Genomic DNA, 18,819 nt, shown 5'->3' with positions numbered 1-18,819 from the left:
TCTCTTTTTCTCTTTCTTTCTCTCTCTCCTTCTCTCTCTATTTCTCTGTCCTTCTCTTTCTTTCTCTGTCCTTCTATCTCTTTCCCTTTCTTTTTCTCTTTCTTTTTGACCGTCTGTTTCACTTTCTCTCTATTACTTTTTTCTTTATTTTTGTATTATTACAACCATTGTTATTGTTGAATTGTGACTTTATTCTCGTCATATTAAACTCCTGTTCACTGTTAAATTAGGACTCTATTCTTTTGTTTCCCTGGTCTTTGGTCTAATTTCCCTGCTTTATCCATCTCATGTGGTTCTTTGCTTCCGGGAAATGATGAAGGTACACAGGAAGTGAATGGGGGCTTTTATTTTGAAGTGCAGCACATAGACAGTGTGTGTGCCGCCTGGCTCCTGCAGGACTTTGCAGATCTGGTGCATGGTGATTTTAGCAGTTTCCAGAGAAGATGATGCTCTCCGGGCTTCTCGCCGTTCTACTGACTGTTCTCAGCTTCTCTGAGAGCAAACAGAAAGACATGTACACCTTCAAGGTGGTGAACAGCAGAGGGAAGTTAGTTTCCCTGGAGAAATACCGGGGCTCGGTGAGACTTATAAAGCTGACTCTCTCTCTCTCTCTCTCTCTCTGCATGTCTCGAGTCTTTGCATGAATGAACTCTGCATGGGAACTTCTTATTGTTCCGTGTCTCCTGTCCGACTGTAGTAACTAACCCTGTAGACAGAGGAACAGCTGATGTCCCATCATGCAGCCCCGGAGGTCTACGTGGCATCAGGCCTGAGCAGCAGAGTCTCCGTTCACAGCAGGTACCGAAGCCTTTTACGAAAGAAACACAGAAAAACGGCGTTCTCTGGGTTTATCAGGAGCCACTTAACTAAAACTAGCTGTTTCCCTTTATCCTGGTAAATTGCAACCTTTTTCACTTCATATTAAAACTTTTTTTATCATTAAATTCCGCCTTTATTATCTTAATGTTACATTTCCCCCCTCGTTAAATTGTGACTTTATTCTTTGTAATATTGACTTGCTTCTCGTTGTTTTCCAATGTTAAAATGTAACTCTTAAAATTGTGTTTGTGTGCGTGTGTGTGTTTGTGTGTGTGTGTGTGTGTGTGGGGGGGGTCCTCTTTCAATTCGTACTATATTCTCTTAAAATTAACACTAAATTGTGGATTTATTCCCTTAAAATCAAAACGCTTTTTTTAAAAGAATTCTAGAAGACAATTGAGAAACCCATCACAATAAACGAAATAGAGAAAGTATTAAATTTGTGGGCAGCACAGGATTTATTTTACAGAGCAGAAGTTCTCCTACCTGACATTTTCATAAATCTTAAAATTGTATCCTCCCGACTGACCTTACATGGTTCCAGAATCTCCAATGACCACAAAGTTAGTCACAGTATTCAAAGCACTTCTTATATAGTGTTTCCTATTTGTGATTTAGTGTAACATACATATTAAATTATATATTCTGTGGTAAAGGGAACTCCTCTCCTCCACACACAAGCTCCTGAAACACCTCGTCAGAAGAAGTGTATATAAAGTGATGTCACATGATCACAAATAAACACACAAATTAAAGTTATTAACCTGAAGATGAGCAGAATATGTTTCCTTTAAATCCCAGGATGCATTTTCAGATTTGTCTGACTTTAAATTGCTTCCCAAGATGATGGTATCACCAGTCTGTCAGCGTTCGTTCAGACTGAGAGACAATAAAATCAGAGAAAGCATAAACTGACTTTATCTGTGATGAGCTGCTCTTCTGACCAAACTCTCCTGTGCTGAAGCATGAAGCTGTAACATGTAGGAACCTGCACTAACAGTTTCTGTGCTGTGTCTGTCCTGAGGTGCATCAATGACCTCTGCACTAACATGTAGGATAAACAGGTAAACATCAATAAATAAAACGAATACGTATTCATGGAAGTGGTATTAGATGAAAGAAGCATCGTTCTTGTCCATTATCATCGAAAGATGAAAATAATTGATTTCCAGACACATCGCAGTTTTAGACACATTAATTCAGTTATTAGTTAAAGGTCCAGTGTGTAAGATTTAGGTGAAAGGGATCTACTGGCAGAAACTGAAGATAAAATAATCCCAGTGATGTTTTCACTAGTGTGTTTCATCTCATGACACATCATCACTAGATGTCACCAAATTCTCCACACTCAACCTTTAATAATTAATAACAGTTTTGGTTTGTCTGTTTTATATCACTGAAAATCAAGTAAGTAAAGTATTGTGTGGTTTTAAACTGCAGCTCCAATAAAACTGTTCTTGTTTGACATTTATTCATATCTGAAAACACATGCTAACAAACAAATGGATGACGTGTGCAGAGCATGTTCTGTACACACAGTGTTTGGTGACACTATTAGTTTTACAGTCAGTTTCTGTGGCTTCAGGTGTCCCTGGTGGTGAATGTAGCCAGTGAATGTGGCTTCACAGAGGAACACTACAAAGACCTGCAGCAGCTCCAGCGGGACTTTGGGCCATATCACTTCAACGTGCTGGCATTTCCCTGCAACCAGTTTGGGCAGCAGGAGCCCGGCAGCGACAAGGAGATTGACAGCTTTGTGCGCAGAGTCTACGGCGTCTCCTTCCCCCTGTTCAGTAAAATCTCCATTGTCGGAACTGGAGCCAACAATGTCTACAAGTACCTGGTCGGTGAGTGACATGACATGCTGGTGTTAGTTCTTTCTTAAATCACATGAAGCAAATTAGCCTGAAAGTCAACCAGGGTTCTATGAAAGACAGTGGAACCTGGTGGATCTCATACAAGTGACAAGAATGAGTATGACACGGAAAACGAAACACATACTGTACTGACATCATATGAGGAAGTATCAAAGTGTTTACCATATGAGAAGTGTTTATTTGGGCTGGTTCCTACAAAGGTGTAGTAGTTTAGGTGCAGCAATAGGAGTTGCAGGAAGAAGAGGTTTGTTGTGAGTCAGCAAACAATAGCAGAGACAAAAGGAATGAATGTTTAAGTGCCAATGATGGTACACCCACGTTCACACCCTGTTTACTTTCTATAACGGATGATAATCAATTCTAAAGGAATCGTGGGAAAGCAACATATGTGAGGGATTAGTGATGTAAGAAAAAAGGAAGATTCAAAGCTTTAGAACAATACATTTTTTAATATATTTGAAAAAGTGCATAACGTCCTTGGAAGCTCTGAAAAAAGGGCAAAAATAATAAAACGGTTTCGTCTCTTGAGGATGTAATCTACCAAATGTCTACAGATCTAAAGTTTTGTAAAATGCTGGAAACAAGTCCAAGGTGGTGTCACCATTATTGGGTAAGAAATACAATTCAGGGGGAAAAGAAAACAACAACGTTAGGAAGACAATGTAATATACAGCAAAGAATGTTTTTAAATCTTTATTTTCTTCTTCTCTGACTTTCTGCAGAGGCTTCTGGAAAAGAACCTGACTGGAATTTCTGGAAGTATCTGATTGACGTTAACGGCAAAGTGGTTGACACATGGGGACCAAAAGTGCCTGTGAAAGAAATCCGACCTAAAGTAGCTGAAATGGTGCGGCAGATAATCCTAAAGAAGAAAGAAGAGCTTTAACCCCTTGTTTCAACACAGTGTTTTGCAGAACGAGATTCAATACGAACAAGACGAACAAACGGAAAAGCTTGTATGTTGGTTGTACAATCTGACTGTTTAATATGATAAAGCAATGGCAAATTCTAATTGCTTTCAGAAAGCACTGATGTAACACCACTATGTTTTTACAAGTCAATGTTAAGTTGTATCAGGTGCATGACTTTAGAAAGTGCGGTTATATGCCTAGGAACCCCTGTTTCCCTGTTTGTAAGTCATGTGGATTTTATGTCTGATTTGTGGAATAAATGTTTGATACCTTTCTTTATTTATATTACTTTTTGGAAAACAAAATAAGAACAACCTGATTGTTAATAGAAAGCCCATACAATATATAAAGCAGCAAATATTTCATTAGTTTGTAATTTTACATACAGTTATACTCATTTACATGTTGTTTTACCTTCCTTAAATTTGAAAGTCCAATTTGAGTCATATGAAAGCGTCACCACCACACTTTATTAACATCTTAAGCAAAGGAAAATATAATTTAATAGATATAAACAATTAAAACTATAAAGACCCAATATTGGTTTTCAAGCTCTCCCAAAAACTTAACTGAGCTTTGATTTAGATTTAAATCTTGCACCTGTACTGATTGACCACATAAATATCACTATACCAATAGTGGCTTTCATTTAAACCAAAAATGTTGTTACCCTAATGTCTTTTATATAAAGTATTTGTAGAATCTTCAGCAAAATATTGAATTAGATAGAATCCGGTAAAGATTTTAATGCATTTGAAATACACAAGTTCTGGAGGAAAAGTTAGTAACTTCCACTTTAATTGGAAACGTTCCAGTCAAATTAAAGCTGATGAATAAATTCAAGAATTTACACTTTTTACATTTTTTAAGTCATTAAAGTTAAATTAGAGTTGTGTCTACATATTTAGACATCAGACTTCATCTGGTGGCTTCATAGTTCCTTCATCATATTCTAAAATAGGATGAAATGAAGGAATCCAATCAACAAATGAAGCATTCCCATCGTGATATACCCGTCAGTGGATCACAAACTTCCTGATAGACAGGAAGCAGCAGGTGAGGCTGGGTGAAATAACATCCGGCACCCGGTCAGTCAGCACTGGTGCACCTCAGGGATGCATGCTCTCCCCACTTCTCTTCTCCCTCTACGCCAACGACTGCACCTCAGGAGACCCATCTGTTAAAATCCTCAAATTTGCAGACGACACATCAGTCATCGGCCTCATCCAGGATAATGATGAGTCTGCATATAGGCGGGAGGTCGAACAGCTGGCCCTGTGGTGCGGTCGCAACAACCTAGAGCTGAACACGCTTAAAACCGTGGAGATGACAGTGGACTTCAGGAGGAGCCCCCCAGCACTGCACCCCCTCACCATACTCAACAGTACTGTGTTGGTTGTGGAATCATTCAGGTTTCTGGGATCCACAATCTCCCGGAACCTGAAGTGGGAACCCAACATAAATACAGTCAGAAGGCCCAGCAGAGGTTGTACTTCCTGTGCCAGCTTAGGAAGCACAACCTGCCTCAGGAGCTGCTGATCCTGTTCTACACTGCAGTCATCGAGTCTGTTCTCTGCACATCCATAACTGTCTGGTTTGGATCGGCCACTGAATTGGATAAGAACAGACTCCAACGGACAGTCAGGTCTGCAGGAAAGATCATCGGTGCCAACCTGCCCACCATCCAGGACCTGTACATATCCAGAGTCAGGAAACGGGCAAGAAAGATCACTGCAGACCCCTCTCACCCTGGACACAACCTTTTCCAACTCCTTCCCTCTGGTAGGCGCTACAGATCTCTGTTCACCAAAACCACCAGACACAAAAACAGTTTCTTCCCCCTCGCCGTCTCACTACTGAACAGCCAACCCACTCAGACACTGTGCAATAACTCTGGATCCTTATAATAACCAACAGTTACTCCCGAAATTATATTATATTATATATAATATACATTATAATTACATTTAATTATGTTTACTTATTTCACCCTCACTGGATAATTCTAATATGCACACCTGCACTTCTTGTCTTAGACCGTCGCACTGTTCGGACTGTTTGTATTGTTTTGTTTTGCTTTGTTTTGTTTTGTTATGTTTGTTTTTGTGATGTGTATTCTGTGTAAGCACCTGTGAGCCACTTTACAGAGTCAAGCTCCCGGTTTGTTCAAACTTACTTGGCCAATAAACCTGATTCTGATTCTGAATCTCCAGTTTTATCGAGCAAATGTTGTACCAAATTCTTAAAAGTTCAACAATTTTACATTGTTGTTTTTACGAAATGAATAAAGTTTATTTTACACTAGAAGAGGAGGGTGTCATGATCCACTCCCTGGCCTCCGTTCCTCCGTGTGTTTGTATGTGTGTGTGTGAATGAATGAGCCCTGATATGTGTGGCATGCCTAGTATGTGTGAGTGTGATTGGTGCAGATCTGGGAGTGTGTGGGGTTTCCCTCCAAGGGTCATCACCTCTAATCACCTGCTGCCGTGTGTGTGTGTGTGTGTGTGTGTGTGTGTGTGTGTGTGTGTGTGTGTGTATGGACCGTGGTCTCCACGCCTCTCACCTCCAGATTAGACATTTTGCAGTAGTATCAACAGCATTGGCTTGAAATCCTGCTTCGTATTCGTGCTGTGTTCAAACTGCTTCCACTTTGTGTCCCTGCTCATCCCAGGTGACTAATCAGCCAGCTGGTTAGTCACCTGTCTGTCCTGCTTGTTTCCTCTCTGACAGTTTCCTGCGGAGCCACTGGGCTTCCTCTGCTGTCGCTCCACAATTCAGCCATTCCATCCCTCAAGACTTCCTGTACCAAAACCATTTATCATCATTGAATAATTATTAGAAAACTTTTGCTATACTGCCAGTCGTTGTCTGAGCTGTGTTTGGGCATAACTCCGGCTTCACCCATGCAAGCAGAAGCATGTGACACATCCTGCTGCTGTCATAATAAAAAAAAAAAAAATGACGATCTCAAATACATGTATTCAAATTATGTATTTATGTCCATATCTAGAATAGAAAAGGTTTCTCTACTAAAGCAGCTGGGAAAACTTAAAAATTGTTATTTGAAGAAGCTGGTCCCGATATGATTTTATCAGGAAGAAGATTGGCAGCAGTAATGAAGATGTTTTTTTAAGTAGTTTAATGAATGATTACAACATATAATGCAGTAAATATTTTCTTATTTTGTGTAATAACACACATTTATCATCATTCCCATCTTTTATGGCCTTAATTTAATGTGAAAGCAAATTATGTCATATACAAAAGAGTAACCACAATAAGTTTTTTCCTACATTTTCACCATGACAAAAGACTAAAGAAAAGCAGTGAATTAATTAATTAATTGAGAGAATTAAAATAAACAATGGTATTTATTTGATTAGAATTTCACACGTATATTGATTCACATATTATTAAACAATTTAGTATTATAATATTTTTAAATAAGGTATCATAGTTGTACAAGTTGCAAAAAAAGTTAAATAAGGTCAAATGTATAACAGTATTCAGTCGCCTTCAAATATAAACACAGATTTGTGAAGAAATCATCAGTGAGTATGATCCTGTGAAGATATTTATGTTTCACTTAAATTAAGGCTAATAAATTGAACAAAAGTTAAAGTTTTGTGTGCCTGCGTCTATATCATTGGTGCTGACTTAGCTCACTTCAACTTCACCCAGACACTATCCCCTTTTGACTAAATAGGTATTTTATAATCTGTGTGACTACCAGCCAAAGATGGCAGCAAATAAAAAGGTTCTCTGAGAGAACTAAAGGTTCTCTCAGAGTCCTTCCAGTGGATTCAAAGCTTCATCCACTTTTATCCTGAAATCTAAAACAGGATGAAAATGAGGAGTCCAATCAGGAGATGCAGCATTCCTATTCTGACACAACAGGCATCACTGGCAGTGGTTGTTGTATTTGTAGCTGCCTGTGAAGAGGTTGTTGTGTATGTGGTGGCAGCAGCAGTTGGGGTATTGGTTGATGACGTTGGGGCAGTGCTTGTTGTCGTTTGGGTAGTGGTTGGTGTAGTTTGTGTAGTGCTTGTTGTCATTGAAGTAGTGGTTGTTGTTGTTGGGGTGGTGGTAGTTGTAGTTGGGCCACTGGTTGTTGTAGTTGGGGTAGTGGTTGTTTTAGTTGGGGTAGTGGTAGTTGGGGTAGTGGTTGTTGTAGTTTGGTCAGTGGTAGTTGGGGTTGTGGTTGTTGTAGTTGGGGTAGTGGTTGTTGTAGTTGGGGTAGTGGTTGTTGTTGTTTGGGTCGTGGTTGTTGTAGTTGGAGTAGTGGTAGCTGTGGTTGGGTTAGTGGATGTTGTAGTTGGGTTAGTGGTTGTTGTAGTTGGGGTAGTGGTTGTTGTAGTTGGGGTAGTGGTTGTTGTTGTTTGGGTCGTGGTTGTTGTAGTTGGAGTAGTGGTTGTTGTTGTTGGGGTCGTGGTTGTTGTAGTTGGCGTAATGGTTGTTGTAGTGGGCGTAGTGGTTGTTGTTTGGGTAGTTGTTGTTGTAGTTGGCTTAGTGGTTGTTGTAGATGGGATAGTTGTTGTAGTTGGAGTAGTGGTTGTTGTAGATGGGGTAGTGGTTGTTGTAGATGGGGTAGTGGTTGTTGTTATTGGGATTGTGGTTGTTGTAGATGGGGTACTGGTTGTTGTAGTTGGGAGAGTGGTTGTTTTAGTTGGGGTAGTGGTTGTTGTTGTTGGGGTCGTGGTAGTTGTAGTTGGGCTACTGGTTGTTGTAGTTGGGGTAGTGGTTGTTGTAGTTGGGGTAGTGGTTGTTGTTGTTTGGGTAGTGGTTGTTGTTGTTGGGGAAGTGGTTGTTGTAGTTGGGGTAGTGGTAGTTGGAGGTGGGGTAGTGGTAGATGGGGTAGTGGTTGTTGTAGTTTGGTCAGTGGTAGTTGGGTAAGTGGATGTTGTAGTTTGGTCAGTGGTAGTTGGGGTTGTGGTTGTTGTAGTTGGGGTAGTGGTTGTTTTAGTTGGGGTAGTGGTAGTTGGGGTAGTGGTTGTTGTAGTTTGGTCAGTGGTAGTTGGGTTAGTGGATGTTGTAGTTGGGGTAGTGGTTGTTGTAGTTTGGTCAGTGGTAGTTGGGTTAGTGGATGTTGTAGTTGGGGTAGTGGTTGTTGTAGTTGGGGTAGTGGTTGTAGTTGGGGTAATGGTAGTTGTAGTTGGCGTAGTGGTGGTTGTAGTTGGGGTAGTGGTTGTTGTAGTTGGGGTAGTGGTTGTTGTAGTTGGGGTAGTGGTGGTTGTAGTTGGGATAGTGGTTGTTGTAGTTGGGGAAGTGGTTGTTGTAGTTGGGGTAGTGGTTGTTGTTGTTGGAGTGGTGGTTGTTGTTGTTGGGGAAGTGGTTGTTGTAGTTGGGGTAGTGGTAGTTGGAGGTGGGGTAGTGGTAGATGGGGTAGTGGTTGTTGTAGTTTGGTCAGTGGTAGTTGGGTAAGTGGATGTTGTAGTTTGGTCAGTGGTAGTTGGGGTTGTGGTTGTTGTAGTTGGGGTAGTGGTTGTTTTAGTTGGGGTAGTGGTAGTTGGGGTAGTGGTTGTTGTAGTTTGGTCAGTGGTAGTTGGGTTAGTGGATGTTGTAGTTGGGGTAGTGGTTGTTGTAGTTTGGTCAGTGGTAGTTGGGTTAGTGGATGTTGTAGTTGGGGTAGTGGTTGTTGTAGTTGGGGTAGTGGTTGTAGTTGGGGTAATGGTAGTTGTAGTTGGCGTAGTGGTGGTTGTAGTTGGGGTAGTGGTTGTTGTAGTTGGGGTAGTGGTTGTTGTAGTTGGGGTAGTGGTGGTTGTAGTTGGGATAGTGGTTGTTGTAGTTGGGGAAGTGGTTGTTGTAGTTGGGGTAGTTGTTGTTGTAGTTGGGGTAGTGGTTGTTGTTGTTGGGGTAGTGGTGGTTGTAGTTGGGTTAGTGGTTGTTGTAGTTGGGATAGTGGTTGTTGTAGTTGGGGAAGTGGTTGTTGTAGTTTGAGTAGTGGTTGTTGTTGTTGGGCTAGTGGTAATTGTTGTTGGGGTAGTGGTTGTTGTAGTTGGGGTAGTTGTTGTTGTAGTTGGGGCAGTGGTTGTTGTTGTTGGGGTAGTGGTGGTTGTAGTTGGGATAGTGGTTGTTGTAGTTGGGGAAGTGGTTGTTGTAGTTGGGGTAGTTGTTGTTGTAGTTGGGGTAGTGGTTGTTGTTGTTGGGGTAGTGGTGGTTGTAGTTGGGTTAGTGGTTGTTGTAGTTGGGATAGTGGTTGTTGTAGTTGGGGAAGTGGTTGTTGTAGTTTGAGTAGTGGTTGTTAAAGTTACGGCCATGGTTGTAGGGGTAGTGGTTGTTGTAGTTGGGGTAGTGGTTGTTGTAGATGGGGTAGTGGTTGTTGTAGATGGGGTAGTGGTTGTTATTATTGGGATTGTGGTTGTTGTAGATGGGATAGTTGTTGTAGTTGGAGTAGTGGTTGTTGTAGATGGGGAAGTGGTTGTTGTAGATGGGGTAGTGGTTGTTGTTATTGGGATTGTGGTAGTTGTAGATGGGGTACTGGTTGTTGTAGTTGGGAGAGTGGTTGTTTTAGTTGGGGTAGTGGTTGTTGTTGTTGGGGTCGTGGTAGTTGTAGTTGGGCTACTGGTTGTTGTAGTTTGGGTAGTGGTTGTTGTAGTTGGGGTAGTGGTTGTTGTTGTTTGGGTAGTGGTTGTTTTAGTTACGGCCATGGTTGTATAGATAGTGGTTGTTGTAGTTGGGGTAGTGGTTGTTGTTGTTGGAGTGGTGGTTGTTGTTGTTGGGGTAGTGGTTGTTGTAGTTGGGGTAGTGGTAGTTGTAGGTGGGGTAGTGGTAGTTGGGGTAGTGGTTGTTGTAGTTTGGTCAGTGGTAGTTGGGTTAGTGGATGTTGTAGTTTGGTCAGTGTTAGTTGGGGTTGTGGTTGTTGTAGTTTGGGTAGTGGTTGTTGTAGTTGGGGTAGTGGTTGTTGTAGTAGGGGTAGTTGTTGTTGTAGTTGGGGTATTAGTCTTTGTAGTTGTCGTAGTGGTGGGTGTTGTTGGGGTAGTGGTTGTTGTAGTTGGAGTAGTGGTAGTTGTTGTTGGGGTAGTGGTTGTTGTAGTTGGCGTAGTGGTTGTTGTTGTTGGGGTAGTGGTTGTTGTTGTAGGGGTAGTGGTAGTTGTAGTTGGAGTAGTGGTAGTTGAAGTAGTGGTGGTTGTAATTGGGGTAGTGGTTGTTGTAGTTGGGGTAGTGGTTGTTGTAGTTGGGGTAGTGGTTGTAGTTGGGGTAGTGGTTGTTGTAGTTGGGGTAGTGGTTGTTGTAGTTGGGGTAGTGGTTGTTGTACTAGGGGTAGTAGATGTTGTAGTTGGGGTAGTGGTTGTTGTAGTTGGCGTAGTGGTTGTGGTTGTTGGGGTAGAGGTTCTTGTAGTTGGGGTAGTGGTATTTGGGGTAGTGGTTGTTGTAGTTGGGGTAGTGGTTGTTGTAGTTGGGGTAGTGGTTGTTGTAGTTGGGGTAGTGGTTGTTGTAGTTGGGGTAGTGGTTGTTGTACTAGGGGTAGTAGTTGTTGTAGTTGGGGTAGTGGTTGTTGTAGTTGGCGTAGTTGTTGTGGTTGTTGGGGTAGTGGTTCTTGTAGTTGGGGTAGTGGTAGTTGGGGTAGTGGTTGTTGTAGTTGGCGTAGTGGTGGTTGTAGTTGGGGTAGTGGTTGTTGTAGTTGGGGTAGTGGTTGTTGTTGTTGGGGTAGTGGTTGTTGTAGTTGGGGTAGTTGTTGTTGTAGTTGGGGTAGTGGTTGTTGTTGTTGGGCTAGTGGTAGTTGTAGTTGGCGTAGTGGTGGTTGTAGTTGGGGTAGTGGTTGTTGTAGTTGGGGTAGTGGTTGTTGTAGTTGGGGTAGTTGTTGTTGTAGTTGGGGTAGTGGTTGTTGTTGTTGGGCTAGTGGTAGTTGTTGTTGGGGTAGTGGTTGTTGTAGTTGGGGTAGTGGTTGTAGTTGGGGTAATGGTAGTTGTAGTTGAAGTAGTGGTGATTGTAGTTGGGGTACTGGTTGTTGTAGTTGGGGTAGTGGTTGTTGTAGTTGGGGTAGTGGTTGTTGTACTAGGGGTAGTAGTTGTTGTAGTTGGGGTAGTGGTTGTTGTAGTTGGCGTAGTGGTTGTGGTTGTTGGGGTAGTGGTTCTTGTAGTTGGGGTAGTGGTAGTTGGGGTAGTGGTTGTTGTAGTTGGCGTAGTGGTGGTTGTAGTTGGGGTAGTGGTTGTTGTAGTTAGGGTAGTGGTTGTCGTTGTTGGGGTAGTGGTTGTTGTAGTTGGGGTAGTTGTTGTTGTAGTTGGGGTAGTAGTTGTTGTTGTTGGGCTAGTGGTAGTTGTAGTTGGCGTAGTGGTGGTTGTAGTTGGGGTAGTGGTTGTTGTAGTTGGGGTAGTGGTTGTTGTAGTTGGGGTAGTTGTTGTTGTAGTTGGGGTAGTGGTTGTTGTTGGGCTAGTGGTAGTTGTTGTTGGGGTAGTGGTTGTTGTAGTTGGGGTAGTGGTTGTAGTTGGGGTAATGGTAGTTGTAGTTGAAGTAGTGGTGGTTGTAGTTGGGGTAGTGGTTGTTGTAGTTGGGGTAGTGGTTGTTGTAGTTGGGGTAGTGGTTGTAGTTGGGGTAGTGGTTGTTGTAGTTGGGGTAGTTGTTGTTGTAGTAGGGATAGTGGTTGTTGTAGTTGGGGTAGTGGTTGTTGTACTAGGGGTAGTAGTTGTTGTAGTTGGGGTAGTGGTTGTTGTAGTTGTCGTAGTGGTGGTTCTAGTTGGGGTAGTGGTTGTTGTAGTTGGGGTAGTGGCTGTTGTTGTTGGGGTAGTGGTTGTTGTAGTTGGGGTAGTTGTTGTTGTAGAAGGGGTAGTTGTTGTTGTAGTTGGGGTATTAGTTGTTGTAGTTGGCGTAGTGGTGGTTGTTGTTGGGGTAGTGGTTGTTGTAGTTGGAGTAGTGGTAGTTGTTGTTGGGGTAGTGGTTGTTGTAGTTGGCGCAGTGGTTGTGGTTGTTGGGGTAGTGGTAGTTGGGGTATTGGTTGTTGTAGTAGGGTTACTGGTTGTTGTTGTTGGGGTAGTGGTTATTGGGGTAGTGGTAGTTGTAGTTGGAGTAGTGGTAGTTGTTGTTGGGTTAGTGGTAGTTTGGGTAGTGGTTGTTTTAGTTGGCGTAGTGGTTGTTGTTGTAGTTGGGGTAGTGGTTGTTGTTGTTGGGGTAGTGGTTGTTGTAGTTGGGGTAGTGGTTGTTGTTGTTGGGGTAGTGGTTGTTGTAGTTGGGGTAGTGGTTGTTGTAGTTGGGGAAGTGGTTGTTGTAGTTGGGGTAGTTGTTGTTGTAGTTGGGGTAGTGGTTGTTGTTGTTGGGGTAGTGGTGGTTGTTGTTGGGTTAGTGGTTGTTGTGGTTGGGATAGTGGTTGTTGTAGTTGGGGAAGTGGTTGTTGTAGTTTGAGTAGTGGTTGTTAAAGTTACGGCCATGGTTGTAGGGGAAGTGGTTGTTGTAGTTGGGGAAGTGGTTGTTGGGGTAGTGGTTGTTGTAGTTGGCGTAGTGGTTGTGGTTGTCGGAGTAGTGGTAGTTTGGGTAGTATTTGTTGTAGTAGGGGTACTGGTTGTTGTTGTTGGTGTAGGTGTTGTTGTTGTAGGGGTAGTGGTAGTTGTAGTTGGAGTAGTGGTAGTTGTTGTTGGGGTAGTGGTTGTTGTAGTTGGCGTAGTGGTAGTTGTAGTTGGGGTAGTGGTTGTTGTAGTTGGGGTAGTGGTTGTTGTAGTTGGGGTAGTGGTTGTTGTACTAGGGGTAGTAGTTGTTGTAGTTGGGGTAGTGGTTGTTGTAGTTGGCGTAGTGGTTGTGGTTGTTGGGGTAGAGGTTCTTGTAGTTGGGGTAGTGGTATTTGGGGTAGTGGTTGTTGTAGTTGGGGTAGTGGTTGTTGTAGTTGGGGTAGTGGTTGTTGTAGTTGGGGTAGTGGTTGTAGTTGGGGTAGTGGTTGTTGTAGTTGGGGTAGTGGTTGTTGTACTAGGGGTAGTAGTTGTTGTAGTTGGGGTAGTGGTTGTTGTAGTTGGCGTAGTTGTTGTGGTTGTTGGGGTAGTGGTTCTTGTAGTTGGGGTAGTGGTAGTTGGGGTAGTGGTTGTTGTAGTTGGAGTAGTGGTAGTTGTTGTTGGGTTAGTGGTAGTTTGGGTAGTGGTTGTTTTAGTTGGCGTAGTGGTTGTTGTTGTTGGGGTAGTGGTTGTTGTTGTTGGGGTAGTGGTTGTTGTAGTTGGGGTAGTGGTTGTTGTTGTTGGGGTAGTGGTTGTTGTAGTTGGGGTAGTGGTTGTTGTAGTTGGGGAAGTGGTTGTTGTAGTTGGGGTAGTTGTTGTTGTAGTTGGGGTAGTGGTTGTTGTTGTTGGGGTAGTGGTGGTTGTTGTTGGGTTAGTGGTTGTTGTGGTTGGGATAGTGGTTGTTGTAGTTGGGGAAGTGGTTGTTGTAGTTTGAGTAGTGGTTGTTAAAGTTACGGCCATGGTTGTAGGGGAAGTGGTTGTTGTAGTTGGGGAAGTGGTTGTTGGGGTAGTGGTTGTTGTAGTTGGCGTAGTGGTTGTGGTTGTCGGAGTAGTGGTAGTTTGGGTAGTATTTGTTGTAGTAGGGGTACTGGTTGTTGTTGTTGGTGTAGGTGTTGTTGTTGTAGGGGTAGTGGTAGTTGTAGTTGGAGTAGTGGTAGTTGTTGTTGGGGTAGTGGTTGTTGTAGTTGGCGTAGTGGTAGTTGTAGTTGGGGTAGTGGTTGTTGTAGTTGGGGTAGTGGTTGTTGTAGTTGGGGTAGTGGTTGTTGTACTAGGGGTAGTAGTTGTTGTAGTTGGGGTAGTGGTTGTTGTAGTTGGCGTAGTGGTTGTGGTTGTTGGGGTAGAGGTTCTTGTAGTTGGGGTAGTGGTATTTGGGGTAGTGGTTGTTGTAGTTGGGGTAGTGGTTGTTGTAGTTGGGGTAGTGGTTGTTGTAGTTGGGGTAGTGGTTGTAGTTGGGGTAGTGGTTGTTGTAGTTGGGGTAGTGGTTGTTGTACTAGGGGTAGTAGTTGTTGTAGTTGGTGTAGTGGTTGTTGTAGTTGGCGTAGTTGTTGTGGTTGTTGGGGTAGTGGTTCTTGTAGTTGGGGTAGTGGTAGTTGGGGTAGTGGTTGTTGTAGTTGGCGTAGTGGTGGTTGTAGTTGGGGTAGTGGTTGTTGTAGTTGGGGTAGTGGTTGTTGTTGTTGGGGTAGTGGTTGTTGTAGTTGGGGTAGTTGTTGTTGTAGTTGGGGTAGTGGTTGTTGTTGTTGGGCTAGTGGTAGTTGTAGTTGGCGTAGTGGTGGTTGTAGTTGGGGTAGTGGTTGTTGTAGTTGGGGTAGTGGTTGTTGTAGTTGGCGTAGTGGTTGTGGTTGTTGGGGTAGAGGTTCTTGTAGTTGGGGTAGTGGTATTTGGGGTAGTGGTTGTTGTAGTTGGGGTAGTGGTTGTTGTAGTTGGGGTAGTGGTTGTTGTAGTTGGGGTAGTGGTTGTAGTTGGGGTAGTGGTTGTTGTAGTTGGGGTAGTGGTTGTTGTACTAGGGGTAGTAGTTGTTGTAGTTGGTGTAGTGGTTGTTGTAGTTGGCGTAGTTGTTGTGGTTGTTGGGGTAGTGGTTCTTGTAGTTGGGGTAGTGGTAGTTGGGGTAGTGGTTGTTGTAGTTGGCGTAGTGGTGGTTGTAGTTGGGGTAGTGGTTGTTGTAGTTGGGGTAGTGGTTGTTGTTGTTGGGGTAGTGGTTGTTGTAGTTGGGGTAGTTGTTGTTGTAGTTGGGGTAGTGGTTGTTGTTGTTGGGCTAGTGGTAGTTGTAGTTGGCGTAGTGGTGGTTGTAGTTGGGGTAGTGGTTGTTGTAGTTGGGGTAGTGGTTGTTGTAGTTGGGGTAGTCGTTGTTGTAGTTGGGGTAGTGGTTGTTGTTGTTGGGCTAGTGGTAGTTGTTGTTGGGGTAGTGGTTGTTGTAGTTGGGGTAGTGGTTGTAGTTGGGGTAATGGTAGTTGTAGTTGAAGTAGTGGTGATTGTAGTTGGGGTACTGGTTGTTGTAGTTGGGGTAGTGGTTGTTGTAGTTGGGGTAGTGGTTGTTGTACTAGGGGTAGTAGTTGTTGTAGTTGGGGTAGTGGTTGTTGTAGTTGGCGTAGTGGTTGTGGTTGTTGGGGTAGTGGTTCTTGTAGTTGGGGTAGTGGTAGTTGGGGTAGTGGTTGTTGTAGTTGGCGTAGTGGTGGTTGTAGTTGGGGTAGTGGTTGTTGTAGTTAGGGTAGTGGTTGTCGTTGTTGGGGTAGTGGTTGTTGTAGTTGGGGTAGTTGTTGTTGTAGTTGGGGTAGTAGTTGTTGTTGTTGGGCTAGTGGTAGTTGTAGTTGGCGTAGTGGTGGTTGTAGTTGGGGTAGTGGTTGTTGTAGTTGGGGTAGTGGTTGTTGTAGTTGGGGTAGTTGTTGTTGTAGTTGGGGTAGTGGTTGTTGTTGGGCTAGTGGTAGTTGTTGTTGGGGTAGTGGTTGTTGTAGTTGGGGTAGTGGTTGTAGTTGGGGTAATGGTAGTTGTAGTTGAAGTAGTGGTGGTTGTAGTTGGGGTAGTGGTTGTTGTAGTTGGGGTAGTGGTTGTTGTAGTTGGGGTAGTGGTTGTAGTTGGGGTAGTGGTTGTTGTAGTTGGGGTAGTTGTTGTTGTAGTAGGGATAGTGGTTGTTGTAGTTGGGGTAGTGGTTGTTGTACTAGGGGTAGTAGTTGTTGTAGTTGGGGTAGTGGTTGTTGTAGTTGTCGTAGTGGTGGTTCTAGTTGGGGTAGTGGTTGTTGTAGTTGGGGTAGTGGTTGTTGTTGTTGGGGTAGTGGTTGTTGTAGTTGGGGTAGTTGTTGTTGTAGAAGGGGTAGTTGTTGTTGTAGTTGGGGTATTAGTTGTTGTAGTTGGCGTAGTGGTGGTTGTTGTTGGGGTAGTGGTTGTTGTAGTTGGGGTAGTGGTTGTTGTTGTTGGGGTAGTGGTTGTTGTAGTTGGCGCAGTGGTTGTGGTTGTTGGGCTAGTGGTAGTTGTAGTTGGCGTAGTGGTGGTTGTAGTTGGGGTAGTGGTTGTTGTAGTTGGGGTAGTGGTTGTTGTAGTAGGGTTACTGGTTGTTGTTGTTGGGGTAGTGGTTGTTGGGGTAGTGGTAGTTGTAGTTGGAGTAGTGGTAGTTGTTGTTGGGTTAGTGGTAGTTTGGGTAGTGGTTGTTTTAGTTGGCGTAGTGGTTGTTGTTGTTGGGGTAGTGGTTGTTGTTGTTGGGGTAGTGGTTGTTGTAGTTGGGGTAGTGGTTGTTGTTGTTGGGGTAGTGGTTGTTGTAGTTGGGTTAGTGGTTGTTGTAGTTGGGGTAGTGGTTGTTGTAGTTGGGGAAGTGGTTGTTGTAGTTGGGGTAGTTGTTGTTGTAGTTGGGGTAGTGGTTGTTGTTGTTTGGGTAGTGGTGGTTGTTGTTGGGTTAGTGGTTGTTGTGGTTGGGATAGTGGTTGTTGTAGTTGGGGAAGTGGTTGTTGTAGTTTGAGTAGTGGTTGTTAAAGTTACGGCCATGGTTGTAGGGGAAGTGGTTGTTGTAGTTGGGGAAGTGGTTGTTGGGGTAGTGGTTGTTGTAGTTGGCGTAGTGGTTATGGTTGTCGGAGTAGTGGTAGTTTGGGTAGTATTTGTTGTAGTAGGGGTACTGGTTGTTGTTGTTGGTGTAGTGGTTGTTGTTGTAGGGGTAGTGGTAGTTGTAGTTGGAGTAGTGGTAGTTGTTGTTGGGGTAGTGGTTGTTGTAGTTGGCGTAGTGGTAGTTGTAGTTGGGGTAGTGGTTGTTGTAGTTGGGGTATTGGTTGTTGTAGTAGGGGTAGTTGTTGTTGTTGTTGGGGTAGTGGTAGTTGGGGAAGTGGTTGTTGTAGTTGGCGTAGTGGTGGTTGTAGTTGGGGTAGTGGTTGTTGTAGTTGGGGTAGTTGTTGTTGTAGTTGGGGTAGTTGTTGTTGTAGTTGGGGTAGTGGTTGTTGTTGTTGGGGTAGTGGTGGTTGTAGTTGGGTTAGTGGTTGTTGTAGTTGGGGTAGTTGTTGTTGTAGTTGGGGTAGTGGTTGTTGTTGTTTGAGTAGTGGTTGTTAAAGTTACGGCCATGGTTGTAGGGGTAGTGGTTGTTGTAGTTGGGGTAGTGGTTGTTGGGGTAGTGGTTGTTGTAGTTGGCGTAGTGGTTGTGGTTGTTGGAGTAGTGGTAGTTTGGGTAGTGGTTGTTGTATTAGGGGTACTGGTTGTTGTTGCTGAGGTAGTGGTTGTTGTTGTTGGGGTAGTGGTAGTTGTAGTTGGAGTAGTGGTAGTTGTAGTTTGAGTAGTGGTTGTTAAAGTTACGGCCATGGTTGTAGGGGTAGTGGTTGTTGTAGTTGGGGTAGTGGTTGTTGGGGTAGTGGTTGTTGTAGTTGGCGTAGTGGTTGGGGTTGTTGGAGTAGTGGTAGTTTGGGAAGTGGTTGTTGTAGTAGGGGTACTGGTTGTTGTTGTTGGGGTAGTGGTTGTTGTTGTTGGGGTAGTGGTAGTTGTAGTTAGAGTAGTGGTAGTTGTTGTTGGGGTAGTGGTTGTTGTAGTTGGCATAGTGGTGGTTGTAGTTGGGGTAGTGGTTGTTGTAGTTGGGGTAGTGGTTGTTGTAGTAGGGGAAGTTGTTGTTGTTGTTGGGGTAGTGGTAGTTGGGGAAGTGGTTGTTGTAGTTGGCGTAGTGGTGGTTGTAGTTGGGGTAGTGGTTGTTGTAGTTGGGGTAGTGGTTGTTGTAGTAGGGGTAGTTGTTGTTGTAGTTGGGGTATTAGTCTTTGTAGTTGGCGTAGTGGTGGTTGTTGTTGGGGTAGTGGTTGTTGTAGTTGGAGTAGTGGTAGTTGTTGTTGGGGTAGTGGTTGTTGTAGTTGGCGTAGTGGTTGTGGTTGTTGGGGTAGTGGTAGTTGGGGTATTGGTTGTTGTAGTAGGGTTACTGGTTGTTGTTGTTGGGGTAGTGGTTGTTGGGGTAGTGGATGTCGTAGTTGGGGTAGTGGTTGTTGTAGTTGGGGTAGTGGTTGTTGTAGTAGGGGAAGTTGTTGTTGTTGTTGGGGTAGTGGTAGTTGGGGAAGTGGTTGTTGTAGTTGGCGTAGTGGTTGTTGTAGTTGGGGTAGTGGTTGTTGTAGTAGGGGTAGTTGTTGTTGTAGTTGGGGTATTAGTCTTTGTAGTTGGCGTAGTGGTGGTTGTTGTTGGGGTAGTGGTTGTTGTAGTTGGAGTAGTGGTAGTTGTTGTTGGGGTAGTGGTTGTTGTAGTTGGCGTAGTGGTTGTGGTTGTTGGGGTAGTGGTAGTTGGGGTATTGGTTGTTGTAGTAGGGTTACTGGTTGTTGTTGTTGGGGTAGTGGTGGTTGTAGTTGGGTTAGTGGTTGTTGT

At 43.7% G+C, this 18,819-nt stretch overlaps 2 protein-coding genes across 2 annotated transcripts in view; one reads left to right on the top strand and one right to left on the bottom strand.

The window, feature by feature from the left end:
• Positions 1–98: 98 nt before the first annotated feature.
• gpx7 (glutathione peroxidase 7) lies at positions 99–3,881 on the top strand. The gene is made up of 3 exons (XM_062395256.1): positions 99–578; positions 2,405–2,666; positions 3,419–3,881. Exons 1-3 carry the CDS (start codon positions 444–446, stop codon positions 3,580–3,582), a joined length of 561 nt encoding a protein of 186 aa, XP_062251240.1. The 5' UTR covers positions 99–443; the 3' UTR covers positions 3,583–3,881.
• Positions 3,882–6,751: 2,870 nt separating this feature from the next.
• Positions 6,752–18,819, bottom strand: part of LOC133961122 (uncharacterized) — a 71,858-nt gene continuing 59,790 nt past the window's right edge. The window contains exon 6 of the mRNA XM_062396094.1: positions 6,752–7,528. Within this exon, the coding sequence (XP_062252078.1) occupies positions 7,441–7,528 (88 nt within the window). The 3' untranslated portion in view covers positions 6,752–7,440. The remainder of the gene's footprint in view (positions 7,529–18,819) is intronic.

Source organism: Platichthys flesus, chromosome 9, assembly GCF_949316205.1.
Source record: "Platichthys flesus chromosome 9, fPlaFle2.1, whole genome shotgun sequence".
Lineage (NCBI taxonomy): Eukaryota > Metazoa > Chordata > Actinopteri > Pleuronectiformes > Pleuronectidae > Platichthys > Platichthys flesus.
This window is presented reverse-complemented; position numbering and strand designations above follow the sequence as displayed.